Raw genomic sequence first — 14,994 nt, 5'->3', positions numbered from 1 at the left:
TCCCCTTTGTATTTGTATTCAAGTATGTGTAAAAAAAAGTTTGTATCACAATCTGCATTTTAGAGTTTTATGAGTTATAATAAAACTGTAACGGTTTTTAAAGCAAACAATACAAATTGCTATGAACTAAAAAATAAATCCTTCTTTTGGGACAGACCTGGTTTAGGTTTTTGTGTCCAGACCTATATAAATGTAACACTAGTGGTTAATTACTTTTAATAAATAGGTCATTTAACGGCTTTTCCTAAAAATGCAAACATTTTATTTGTTAAATAAAAGCCAACACTGATAAATATAAAGGGTAATACTCTGATTAAAAAAAAAATATGACAGAATTACAAATTACTGCTATATCACATTATCTCCGGCCTCTAATACTTATAATCTGATGTCTATAAATCACAATAATGATTAAATTACAGTTTCTTAGGTGAGAGGGAAAGTTACTTACAAGCTAATTTTATGCATCATTAAAACATACTGTACAACCTAAAAAATGCCTGGACAGTAGCATTAATTGAAGTTAAAAAATGAGGACTCATAAAGGAAGAATCAAGGGCAATGTGACTTCATGTTGGGATTTAACAATGAAAATGTTTATAAAATCTAATCCGACATCATTAAATGGGTAATAGCAAACTGTAGCCTTCCTAAAACGTGATAATGCCATTAGCTTATCAGGTGTCTATACACTTAAATTGCCAAGCACTAAAATACATTGTGCCTGATTTCTTAAAGCACTCTATGGCTGGAGAAGATAGACTATCATGGGGGAACCTGGGGGATCCAGCAAACCTGGAATTGATCTGGTCAGTATTGAAAACATTTCCCAACTAATAGGAAATGAGTTTGAAGGAATCCATTCCAGGTATTTTCTCCAGAGTTGGAGAGCTTTATTAAATTAGGCCTTTTTTCTGTTAAGCAAGCACCAACCACTGGCCTCTTTACCACCTTGTGCTCTGCCACAGCTCCTTTTAATTTCTACTGGTCAAGTGTGATGGGAGAGATCGCTTCTTTAAAGGAACAAAAAAGCGCAAGAAGACACTATTTAGGACCATATAACATACTTGCTGATGATCATTGCCGAATTCATAATATAAACTCATGATTTCTAGCATCCAACTCCTTTTATTGAACAATGAAACACATGAATGACACTGACTACCTGTATTATGGGGGCTTTTATTGAATGGGACTTTCCAGAGACCACCAATGTCAAGGAACTTTTCATATAGGGTTATGTATTCCTCACTGACCACCGTTAGAAAGAGGCCTTCCCCCGGGGGAATTCATCACTGTCATTGAAACACATGGACCAGGAAGATTCCCATGATTACATTTTCTGGCTTAAACAGTTAGCGGTCTATATAAAAAGCAGTGAATCTGACATTCCCCGAAACATCCCTTGCTAGAGAATCAATTTAAAAATGTAGATCTGGAATATTCTCCACCAGGGAATGTTTGAGGGAATGTCAGATTCTCTGTTTTATTATTATAGCCTAATAAAAAAATGAATATTCATAATACCATCCCTCAGTCAGTTGCATCTGATCCTATGGATGGCATATCTAACACTATTCACAGTTTTTTAAGAATATTTAAATTAATTAGAACAGCAACTGAATGTGTAATTTCCTTCTTTACTATGCTCCTTGAACCAAAAAAACTTGTTCTAAATGAACAGCAGCTGCTTTTCAGATTCATCTGTTCCCCAAACGAAACATCTAAAAAACTGCTCAAGTGTAGTATTTAATTGTTCTGACTGCTGTGCCCTCAGTATGTTACATTCCAAGATAATACTGTACATTAGCCAGAGAAGGAAACATAAGCGAGACGGAGAGTTCATCGTCTGATTGTGTCGCTGTCAGTTCATGCAGCAATCCTTTTTACATTTTCTAGTATAAAATGTCCTAGAAATCTAATGCATGTGTCATTGTAGAACACAGTGAATAAGCATAATGTTTCTTGTTTTACCATGAAGATCCATTATTTTGAAGCCACAACTGTTTATGTCAATGCAAGAGGCAACTGATAACATACACCAACCATGCCTACCTTATCTCAGGTTGGAGTAACAGTATACAAAAGGAAAATATATACAACATAAAGGCATGTAAGGTTACTAGCTGATACATTTATGCAGAGCTAAGTGAACTAGTGCAAACTTGCAAAGGAGACCAAGGTATACAAGCATACAACTAATGACAACTTATGTTACTTGTAATATCATGATCCACTTATCTTAGATCTTAGAAAACACCCCTTTTCTTGCTTTGTATGTACGCTGTATCCGCATTTATTTCTTGCGTGAGCTGCATTTCTGTTGACCTTTAGCCATCCTACTCACCAACAGTATGTGATACGTATGGGAGTTTACGTATCCTGAATCATTTGTTTTTTTATTTTTTTAAAAGTTAGAAAAAAGTTTTAAAATAGAAAAATGTGAAAATAGTACAGGTTCAATTAGTTCAGTCTGTGTTTGAAAGTTCAGTTAGAACTTTCAAATACAGACTGAAACCCAACATTAGAGACTTTATTGTGATTATTGAGAATGAATTACTTCACAGTACATGCAGCTAAAGAGATCCACAAGTGCTTGTATTAAAAGCCTTTTACTTCTTAGGAAGAAAATATTGAAACTGTACATGCTGGGGTCTGTGCATGGATGCATCCTACATCTAGATGTGTTTTGTCTACTCACATGACATTACAGTATCTTCCTCTCTTCTTCTGGATTCTGTGATGGGTGGTCCTTAATCTGACAGTAATGACCAGCCACCATGTTCATATAATGGAGGCTGAAGTTGATGGACATATTTTTTTTCAGTCCTTCTATGTACATATATAATCATGTATGAGTGATGCAACAGAACAGGACTGGTTGATAATGCTCTGGGCTCACTGTAAATGTGTTAAATGATGCTGGATATCACATAAACTGAAAGAGAAGTGCTGTTGCTGGATCACACAGAGGTGAGCAAGAAACGTGTTTTGAAAGAAATTTGAAACGAAATGCAGGCGAAATTTTACTGTGTGTTTTTTTTCATCTTTTCTTTATTATCTAGAAGCTGCTGGGCAACAAAGTATTTGAGCATTGATATCACTGATTGGTTATAATATTTTGATAAACTAGTTCATTTTGTCTTTTTTTTTTATTATTCAATATATTATCTAGTCTTTAGGAGTTAACTCATGGAGGAGTTAACTTTCCCTTTGCTTTGGGAATATTGTGATGTACACTTCATTTTTGCAGACCATACCTTTTCAGCAGCGCTCTAAGCAATTCTTGACATATTTCTTTTCCCTTGTGTGTTTCCTTTGGCTTAATATAGAAAACCATTTGAAAGGGTCATTTCTGTATACAGTACATACAGCCTAAGGTAGAATTTCATAATCATATATCAAAGTCAAGGTAAGCTATGCAAGCATTGTACACCCTATATGTTAAAGCATATATTATGGAATAACTGTTCACTAATAAACCCGTGGATAGCAAAAATGACAAAATCATACAATTTAGGCCAAATATAGCCAAACTGCCATATGCAATAAACAGAGGACGTGCAAGGTAAAGTAACCAACAGTAGCCAATTAGCTTTCTCTAGAAAGAGTTATTTTTGCCTTTTCTTTTTTTTGTTCACTGAATCTTCCTAAAAACATGCAAAAATGCACAGGTGGTTAACAGTGAAGCCCCTGTGCACATATACACAAAAAAACTAGTCTTATAGGGCACTAAAGTTTGATTCTTTACTTCATTTCATCAAAAATCTGTGAATAAAGTGGACCTGCAAGTGAAATTCATACCTCATCAACACAAACAAATCTTAAGTATTTGGGTAAAATGCCTCATTTTTGCCATTACTAAAAAGTTCTGTTCCCAAGAACCTTTATATGACTTAAAACATGGAAAAGTTTGAAATTCTCTCCTGTTATGTTAGGAACTGTAGATATTTGTTAACATTATTAGTGACTGTAGAGAGTCTGTTTTCATTTATATAGCATCTATATGCTGGACTTGGCCTGGAGGGTTCAGTATACTGGTAACCAACTTTGTAACAAAGAACAAGTATAATCATCACATTTTTGAATGCTTTGTTACCTGTAGCCATAAATAGTATCCCTAATGCAACTGGTTTTCAGTTGAGTGGATTACATGGATTACATGGATTACATGTACTGTATATCCATGTTTTTCCAATTGTGGGAAAAATAACTGGATAGGACATTGCTATTGTATTCGCATTTACACATATTAAGAGGATGTCAAAATGTAAAATAGTATAGAACAATATACATTTCCTTCTAATTATATACCAATTATTTCAATGGATTTTTATGAGCTGCCTGAGGGTTAACCATAATGGAGTTCGCAATGAGTACAGGACAAACATTCCCAAGATGTGCAACATGTGTATATCTAAACCATAAGGAGTGTTTAACACTTGTCAATGTAATACAATACAATATACCATACACAAGCATTTTAATTGGATACATTTTGGACTGTATTTAATTATCTTGATGAATTCTGCTTTGTCATTATTTAGGCTTCAAGAAAACAAAACAAGCATCAATAAAACATAATGTTAATAAATATTTATTTGGCTCCCACAGTGTACATATGTAATAGTAAATAAAATATATTTAAAACTGTTTACCAAATGTTTTACAGTTTAGTACACAGTGGAAACTACAGTAATTGATGAATGTGAAGAAATTGATAAAAGCCTTTTGTTCAGCTGCTATGTGGGGATATAAACCCTCACATGTAGAACAACTAAAACTAAAACAAAAATGCTAACTGTAATTTGTGTATCTAAGTTTAGTTCCCTTTCTTTATGAACCCTGGTTTTGGTAAATAATACACTCATGCAAGAGAATATTAAACTAAATTCTAGTGAAACATTCTAATAATATTAATCGTTAAACATTGTTATTAGGTAGAATTCCAGCAAAGATGTATACCCCAGTCCTGAGTGTATTTATTGGTCATCTCTCCACTCTTCTCTATAGCCAAAAACATGACCGAAACAAATCTGTTCTGACCTCCCATTTGAGGATCCTGACGTAATTCTGAGGCTAAGGGGCAGCTGCAAAACACTAATGATTTTTAATCTGTCTAAAAAGAAAGAATTCTAGCCACCCCTCCAAGGGAAGGCACTCTTCCCAATGATCACCAACGTAAAATGCTTTTTTCCCCAATAACACCCAAATAATAGGGGTTAGGATTGTTTCCCAAGGACATTCAATAGAATGGTTTAGGTAGAGGTTTGCTAACATCTAAAATTATTTTAATGATCCTTAGGGGTAAACAGGCAGGTTTACAGTATGGTTGGTTGTTTTAAATGTGTCTTTTTCTTTGTTTCGGTTTGTTCCTCCACCATCTAAAGGTGACCTAACATGATTTGTTGCCAATTATCGGCCTGTAAGGACCTGCAATGTACAACTTGGTTGTTAGAAGACCTCATTACTGCAAATGAATTATTTTATACTTATTTTGAAGTGGCAATTTAGCCAGCCCTCTTCTTTACTCACTCAGGAAAGGGATTGCAAGTTATACTTGTGGTTAACACAGCATTATATATCATTACTTTCAAGGATATACACAGAGTTGTCACAGTTGGACATTACTGACATACCATCAACCCATATACAGCACCTTGGGTTGTGGCATTCATCCAACATTTCTGTATATAGACAACAGTCTAATTTGTATTATTAGCTGCAGACTTTATCAGATAAAGGTTAATATTATAATACCAAGCTCTGACTACTTGTTAAAAGTGAAGCCATTACCTAGGTTAGAAACCCTCGTCAAATTGGTATTACCCTCACTATAAGATAGTGTGTGAGCTTCATATAAATAGTATTAACAATTTTGACAATTAAAAAAAAAAAAGCAGATATTATGTCACCAAATTATGAACTTTTTTTTTTTTTTTTTACCAAGGCTCAAATTTTACAACCTTCAAAATATTGATGAACATCATTGAACCCATGACCTTGAGTGTACTGTACAGGAACACTAAAATTACAAGAGAACAACTTTGATTTATCAAAGAAGTTCAGATGCCTATTACATTTTAAAATCTCCTGTCTTTACAATATAGAAGCTTACAGCTGTCGGGGCATTGACAAAAAAGAAGAGAGTAAGCACCATAGATCTGCCTCCTGCTCCTTACAGTCCCTCCTCTACTCCAGGATTTTTTAAGAGCATTCTGCGGGCTGTTCTAAGATTTAAACTAAAACAATAATAAAAGGACTGTTGAAGTGGCAAGATTGTGTTAAAAAAATACTTTCATCCTAGAGTTTAGCTTTACATTTTTGTTCTAGGGTTTACAAATATACTGATATTCTGCCAAGCAATGTATGTCAAAGCAGGGGGCATAACCAATATATATAGTGACTTCTTAATGACAGGTAATCTAACATTCTACAGTTGCAATAAAATGAATGAAAAGAATAATAAGTGCTTTAGGGCCATTTCAGATTTCCAGTTGACCACACTGTTCTACTGCAGGCTCAACAACACTCCCAACTGATCCCATTTAACAGAATAGGAGTGGTTGGGAACCATTTTATGTTGTGGTTGCGGTGGATTGGGGTGTGGCTCCAGGAAACTATAAGTCACATCTAGCCATGCAGAGGGGAGTCACTAACAGCATGATTTTCACCCCCCTAGTCAGAAAGGGGTCTTAGAAATTGTTAAATATTACAATGTAAAGAACTTTGGTGATAAAACATATCATAATCCTTACACTCCTACCTCCCATCACCACCACCTCCCCATGACCCCTTGTTTACTTATCATCCTAAATGTTTCTTTCAAGTTGGCAAGTCCAGCACAAAGGATTGACTTTCAAACACATCACCACCACACACATTGTATGTAACCTAGTCATATAAGATATATTCACAAATAACAAACTGTTAAAACTTTGGACATGACATCAAAAGTAAATGCTGAGTGGTGGGAAGAGACCCAGATACAGATGATCATTAGATTGGATTGTTGAGAAATCCTTTATTGTGGTCTGGCTCTCTTACTGTTTGAGTTTAGGTTAAAACACAGGGAATGCAGACAATCATTCTAATGACTGTGGGAATGAGTGTAAGGATGGTGAGTAATATAAATCTTGCTTGTGGCACACTTATTTTGATAGGGGCACAATCATATAGAAACTACACACTTTAATGACAGTTTTTGTAAAAGATTGTCTTTCTGTTACAAAATATATATGCAATCGTAAGAGTTTTACAGGACTTATTCAAAAACCAAACCTCATTTTAGGAATCTGATCTGAAAGTAAAAACTAACTGTGGAAAACATGGGAAAAAGACTGCTTTCAAAGCTACTGGTTACATAAATATATTCTAGAAACTGTATCAGATTTAAAACAGACTGCACAACTTAACTTTGTTCTGCTATCCAAAAGTAACTTTTCTAATAAACCACAATATAAGGAAGTGATATGCTGCCAGTCAAGTCAAAACAAAGCATCTTTATCCCTTCTAAGAAAACCAACAATCTATCAATAAAATGAGAAAGTGGAAAACAGAGATGCAATTTCTATACTATCTTAGGATGAGTACATTATTGGTGGATAATATTTGAATGATGGTATCGTTACAGCAAGTACAGAATTGTGCAGAATACGATGGTTCAAAATAATCCCCAAAAATCGTAGATCGTTCATTTTCAAAAAATTATTGCACGTCTGTACCTAGCCTTAGTCTTATGAGATGAGACATACACATTATGCCAAATACAGTCATAGACACATTTGTTAGTACTCCTCCTTAAAAAAGAAAAAAGAACCTACAATTGTCTCTAAAAAAAATTGAAATCTACATCTATTATTTTTTTATCCTGGATTTAAGAGAAATCAGACTTTGCTTTGAAATTTTGATTGAACAAAGCATTTTAAAAAATAACACAAATGAAAATGACAAGGACAAAATAGTGGGATATGTAAACTTTTTTTGTTGCACAGCCTTTGTTGTTGCACAGAGGCATTTACTACTAATACAAAAAAGAGATTCCTGTAGCTCTTAACGAAACTTCTGCACTTGCCAACAGGTAGTTTTGCTCACTCTTTTTAAACAAACTGCTCCAACTGTTTGAGGTTTGAAGGTTGTAAAGTCAAAACCATGCATTACTGCAAAGCAAAGTTCTTTCTATAGATATTCTTTCTAAGATTTACACAAGGGCTCATAGAGGACCCATTTCAAAATACTCAAATGTTTTGTTCTTAACTATTTTGGGTGGTTTTAACTGTGTGTTTTGTGTAACTATACTGTCAGAAAATCCATGAACTATGACTAAGACAAAGCTTTCTAATAGTGGGTAGTTAGTTTCACTCAAGACTGTCTTGATAGGCTTGAGAATTTATGGTTCCGTGCACAGATTCAAGGAACCCCATGCCAGACAAAGAAAAGCATCCCCAAAACATGACCAACCCTCCATGTTTTATATTAGTTTGATGTTCTTTTCTTAGAAAATTTTATACTGTTGATATAGATTAGTATATTCTATTCAAAGCATGTTCTCACGGAAGCATTGTGGCTTGTGAGTGTGAGAATGTTAGCAAATTCCATTGACCATTTTAGGTTTTCTTTTAGGAGTAAAGTTAGGTATAGCTAAAAAATATTAAACTCTTAAACAAAGCTTCTACAGTCACAAAAGAAAATAGAACTCGGGCTACTGGTTGCTGTAGGTTCATGAACTTGGAAATTGTTACTGATAACTTCATTCCCTTTTTAACACGAGCGTTCATAGCAAAGAATATGCAAAGTTCCTAAATTACGGCAGGAGAAATTGGTAATTTCACACAGCGCTAACTACTGTGTAGGGGGATTTATAGGTTGGTGTAATGCAGTCAATGTTTTACTCAACAAAAAAAGGGAAATAGAATGTCATTTTGTTTGTAAATTAGAATGGTTATTCTTTTTTAGGCAGATCTTTTATGTTTTAGAAATCTGGCTGCTGAATGTAATTCCTTATACACATTATTTCTTTCTGTGATGGAGCAGTTATAAACATCTCAGTGACACCAAACAAATCACTAGATAGAACTTCAATTTTCAGGGAATTGCTAATCACAACAGGGCCAGATATCTACTGCAAAGAAAAAAAACTGAAAGCAAGATGAATTTAACAACTGATCGTTGTGACTGGGTTTTTAATACTGTTATTAGAATAGTAAACACTGCCAAATGTGTAACCCATCTTACATTTAATGAAGCCACATAGAAAATCATTATTATTAAATACGTAATAGATTCCAGGTAAAATTATATTCCTAAAATAACTAAATCAATTCAATGGAAAATTATACAAACATCACAAAAGTGTATATTATAGCTATACCAGTTATTTACTTTAATTTGTTAAAAACCTCTGGGGTGTAACTGAGTGAGGGTGAGGTAATTTATGATAGGTGTTTAGGAATATCATCCCAGCGCCACCTTTGCCACAAAAACAATAACATAATTTGAAAGGGTAGTTATCAGCATGTGTTGTACAACATGCAGACTACAATATGGACACAAAGCATCAATATTAGAGACCCTGCTGTGTACTAGGGGGATACTAACTTAGGTAGGCAATTACTTTGACATTTGTGAAATGTTTAAAGGGTTTTTTTGTGGCTGAGAGGTGTAGTTAGGTTTATTTAATTTAGTATTTTTCGCTTTTGTGATTGTAGTTGCTGTTACTTTTTTTGAGAAACAAAAACAAAGTGAAGATAATAACCTTTAAAGGTCCAAGAGAACTTTAAACCAATATACAACCATAAAAACCACAAAATAATATTTTTTTTCCTTTCCCATCAAATTCAATGTATTTTTACAAAATAGTAAAGTTTGCAATTTAGTTTGCAGTTTTAATGAAAGGAACACACTCAGTATTACACATTCATACCAATATGATGACCCATTGCATCATAATGAAATAAAAGGTTTGATTGATTAAACATTTTTTTTGTATATAAATTTTAAGGAGTAGTAAAAATTATTTCCTAACACCCAGATTAAGAACAGAGGGTAATTTGGTTGGCTTTTTAAAAAAAAAAAAATTTACAAAGAGAATGGAATGTGCTTGAACTCATGATGAACATGAGACAAGTTCTTTAAACGATGGTGTGTAAAAGAAAAGAAAACTTAATCCTTGGATGTAATAAACATTAGTATTAGAAAAGATCTCACATCATCATGTTCATCCAGAAACACCAAACTATAAAACTTTGCTTAATTACCTGTCAGCATCTACAGCAACATCATGGACTCCTCTGTGAATAATATCACGAGACATTGCAAGATCCGGTATCCTGTTAAGACTTCTGGTGTATAGGTTAAGTCCGCCATCTGTTAAATACCTAAAAAATATAAAAGGAATAATGGCTCAAAATAGAATTCTCATTAAAGCGCAGCTTGTTTTTTTACACAATGTGAGGAACATCATAAAAACTATATGATCATATAATCATCTGGCTGCACATATATTGACTGTTGCAAAATTGCTAAAAATCATGTCAACCTCTTCCCCGCTGATTACTACTACATACTACTTGATTTTCTAATCAGGGGAACAAAAATACTATTATCGGGGCTACATGAGTTTCTGCTCCTTAATACGGGGGCAAATTTGGGGGCGTTCCTTGAAAGGTCCATCCCTTTTTCCTGGCTATTTTCTGTCTTCTTCTCTCCATGTCATTTCTTGGTGTTTTCTAATCATTCATCTTTTCGGTCTTTCCCCTTGGATACATTGCCACCCGTAAGCCAGGCAGCCTGTTGCAAATAGAGGTTGAGATTTCTCACCAGGATGTTCCCAGAGATCTTTGGCTTTTTTACGTCTTATTCATTTTGGAACCTGGTAGTTTTGGACACTTTGAAGTTTTTTCTTCTAGCTTCATTAATTTATCCACAACTGTATTATTGTTTGCTATAGTGTTTTTGGAGGGGGGTTTGTGGTGCTTCATTTACTTTGGCGTACTGGTATTTTTCCTTGTATAATAATCTTGTTCTTTTAAATTTCCTTTGTATTCACTGTCCCGTTTCTTGGTTCATAGTATGTCTATTATTTTATTTTAAAAATTCTGGATAAAAGTACTGAAAAAAACATATGATAGGTTGTTGAAGTATTTTTAGTAGACAAAAGCCATGTTTGTGGCTTTAGTACGCATGAAACCTTTCCCCTCTGACCTCTTAAGTATGTTACTAAAAAAACATCCCTTTTCACCTGGTCTTATGATAACACAAACATTTTTGAACTACCACAGGAACAAGTGGTAAAGGATAATCTTCCAATAGGTAAACCTTTATTGGTGACAATTGCCTAAGAGAAGACATTCTTTTGCTAAAATGTGATCGTTTCTCTGTTTCTGATGTGTGTCTAGGACAGAAAGTCAATGGAAAATTCCCTGACTGGAAACAGATATGGTAGCAGTTTGGGATTTACATACACATCAACTTTCAACATCAACTTTCCCTTATCTAGTGAAAATTGCCAAACTTTTTTTAGGTCTTTGCATTATCATGGCAAACACCAAAGACATGGTGCTAGCAGTCCATATGGTTTTTTGACTTGACTTAAACTATTGTTTAAAATTAAATATACATATTACATATATAATACTGTCATCAGATTTACATAGGCATTTTGAATAATTTGGCCATTAGTTAAATTTTAGTGCTATGCAAATAACTAAACAATACTCAGTGGAGATGAAGCTATTTTTGGAATATAAATCCTCTGTTTATCAAGTTAAAACAGCCAAGAAAACGCTTTAATTAGGTGATAATATAAATAGGTTGAGGGATTAAAAAATGGAATAAGAGTCAATGTGGGATTGCATATGAAAGAGGATGAATATTTAAAGCAAGATAAATCCTCTTTACCAGGCTAAGAAGTTGTCAGAAAATTATAAAGGAAATTTACTGTGATGCCAGAAAATGTACATATGAAACATTTTGCAAGGTGTCTGGAGAAATATTAAAGGGAGGAGAGATTAACATAGCATCATTGCAGGATTCTTAGTTTGAAAGAAGCCATTCATATATGGAACATTTAGAAAATGTATGTTTAAATGTTTCCAATTACTTGTGTCAGCTACTAAAAATAGTCTATTTCTTACACTGCACAGTTTTGAAACTACAGACAAATAACTTTTTTAATGATTTTCAATCAAAGAAAGAAAAAGTTAGCAGTTTTCTATAACCTTAAGGGCTATGACTAGTAATGACCGAACAGGAAATTCAACTCAACATAGATGCTACAGTGGATATAGCTGGATATAGATGCTTCAGTTCCAACTGAAGAAAAGCAACCCCAAAGCAAGACACTGCTACCACCATGCTTCACCATTGGGATGGTGTTTTTTTAGTGATGCAAAGAGTTATTTTTGGACCAAACTTAGCTTTTGGAACTGTAGCCAAATAGTTAAGACATAGTGTGATCAGACCATAATACATTTTCTAACATGCTTTTGAGAGACTTGATGTATTATTTTTGCAAATTTTACCCAGGCATGGATATTTTTCTTTTAAGAAAAGACTTTTGTCTAAACCTTAGAAAGCTGAAGATGAAAAGGAATTTTACTTTTCAACAAGACAATAACCCCAAGCATACATCCAAAAAATTGGAATGGCCCAGCCAGGCCCAGACCTAAATCTAATGGAAAATCAGTGGGGTGACTTGAGGAGGGCTATGCACAAGAGATGCCCTTGCAATCTGACTCAGAACACTTTTTTGAAGAAGAGTGGGCAAGTATAATGCAATAAGGTGAGCCATGACTTCTACCCAAGATGTCTGAATGCTGTAAATAAATCAAAGGGTACTTCAACAAAGGATTCATTTTAGGGTGTGCATGTTAGGAGGCGCTCTTTGGGCCTACGATCCCAGGCGATGCCCCACCGCAGGAGGGCGCGTGCACCCTATTCCCTCCCTGGCGTTTTCGCTCGTGGTAGCACAGGGGTTTTAGGATTAGTGCCCTGAGGGTTGCAGCATTCCTGTTTCCCTGTAGCTGGGGTTTTTCCCTTGGGATCCTCTATACAAAGGCTGCACAGCTGATTAAATTGGAGTTGTGTGCAGCTGATTAGAAGAGTGCTTCCTGTGTAATCCCTTGCTGTCATTGGCTGCTGAGGCTTTATAGGCTCCCGGCTTCCAGTCATCTGTGCCTGTGCCAGCTTATCCTATGTTTTGGTCACAATTTTTTACATCACAAAAATAAGGCATTTCAACAGGGGTGTACACTTTTGTATATGACTGTACATTACAAAACAGCAGTACAAAAGCATTTGTTATGTTCATATATAACCTACAAAGCTTAAATGTTTTAAAAATTAGGGTAAATTTGATAGTGTGCAAAAATAATTTTGGATAGGGTGAGAAACTTCTAGAGATGCTTCTAGGTTTTTATGGTTGTCTGCCATTTTAGGAAATCAACTCTTTTTGTTGGCCATTAAGATAGATTGAAATTGCCACCAGAATAGAAATAGGGGGGATATCTTCCAATGGGGTTATATGTCATAGTAATCTAACTTCTATCTTCTAATAGGGGATTTCATTCACCTGAGAGATTTTTCTCTCATTTTCTGGTATGTGTACAGGAAGTAGAGGAAAAAGAATAGGAATAATGGGACATGAAAAAAAGGTTTGAAATTTTAAAAAAATAAAGGTTTAAATCATTCCTTCATTTTCAAAATAAAACTTTTGGATTTAGACATCCTAAATGTTTCAAAAGTAAACTTATACCTAAACTCCCTTGCTAAGATTGGCATTTTCTCACCTGCTTTTTTTAGGTTTTGGGATCTTTGGCATGGCTGGGATGATGTAATTACCATGCATGTGAGTTCAGGTATCCCAGGGACCTGCAGATGCCAGGAGTGTGCAATGAGCAGGTCAGGTTACAGCTAAGTAAATTCGCAAGGAGAAAGATAGGAATCTTTTATTGCAGACATTGGTGGAATTTATTGAGTTGAGCTTAAGCTACTCATTTAGCAAAGTGAATTATTGATGCTAACCTGAATCTTCTGGCTTTTGGCAATTTAATACACTGAGGAATCAGATGTTAAAATGAATAAATATGAAGGGAAATCAAATGTATATGATTCATTCTAAATACCACATGTAAAAAGCCTGTACCAAACTGTAAAATCCCCTAAAGCTGTTTTTGCCTTTCAGCTTAATTGGTTTCTTTCCATAATGCATTCCTCTACTAATTGGCAAAAGAAATTATTTTCCAGAGCACAATTGCACACAGAATTTATATTAATGGAGCAAAAACAAATTGATTGCACAAGTCATAGAAGCCTAAATATAGTGTCTATAAAATATGTAAATACATATTATTTAAATTGATTGCTATGCATGTAATTATGTTACTTACCCGCTATTTATGTCATCAGTTCTTAAGCTTTTTCCAAGTATGTCACCATCACTCATATAGCCTCCAACATCCACTTCTGAGGACATGTCCAGATCATGATTTCCCTTCTCACAAATCTCTACTTGTGATAGGTTTGCAAGGCGAGAAACAGCAGCGCGTCGAAGAGGTGTGGTATACATGAACCGTGATGGGTCAGTATGGATAAGGCGCCCAGCATTACTTCGAGGAAAAGCACCAACAAAAGAGGGGGCATCACCCGCCTGAAGCCTTGGGCTAGCTTGTCCAAGTCTCCATGTAACTGGAGATGATCGGCTTGTCAAACTTGGCAAACTTCTTCCACTTACTTCAGTCGTTACTGTGCTATCAAATGTTGTCTCAAGTGTACTGTCAGATAAGAAGAGGAGAAAAGATTGTAATGATATACAGTACAGATAACTTTGTGTAGTGGTGGTTCAGTAACAGTTATAGATGATAGATGGTGAAGAATGTTTTTTTTTAAGGAATGATTCATTTTGGTGGTTAATCCCTCCACACTTGTAGTGAAAAGTGTTCTACACTTTAAGAAGTTTGCACGGCTATGATCCATCGAGTCCTAGGTTAGCTTATC

General features: G+C 34.8%; 1 protein-coding gene across 12 annotated transcripts in view; it reads right to left on the bottom strand.

Annotated features, from left to right (window-relative positions):
- The window catches only part of NAV3 (neuron navigator 3), a 349,645-nt gene that overhangs the window by 58,599 nt on the left and 276,052 nt on the right, over positions 1-14,994 (bottom strand). For all 12 annotated transcript variants that reach the window (XM_072401409.1, XM_072401410.1, XM_072401401.1 and 9 more), the window contains 2 exons: positions 14,388-14,771; positions 10,257-10,376 (listed from right to left, as the gene is read on the bottom strand). In XM_072401409.1, the coding sequence (XP_072257510.1) occupies positions 10,257-10,376; positions 14,388-14,771 (504 nt within the window). The remainder of the gene's footprint in view (positions 1-10,256; positions 10,377-14,387; positions 14,772-14,994) is intronic.

This window comes from Pyxicephalus adspersus, chromosome 2 (genome assembly GCF_032062135.1).
Source record: "Pyxicephalus adspersus chromosome 2, UCB_Pads_2.0, whole genome shotgun sequence".
In the NCBI taxonomy this organism is placed as follows: domain Eukaryota; kingdom Metazoa; phylum Chordata; class Amphibia; order Anura; family Pyxicephalidae; genus Pyxicephalus; species Pyxicephalus adspersus.
This window is presented reverse-complemented; position numbering and strand designations above follow the sequence as displayed.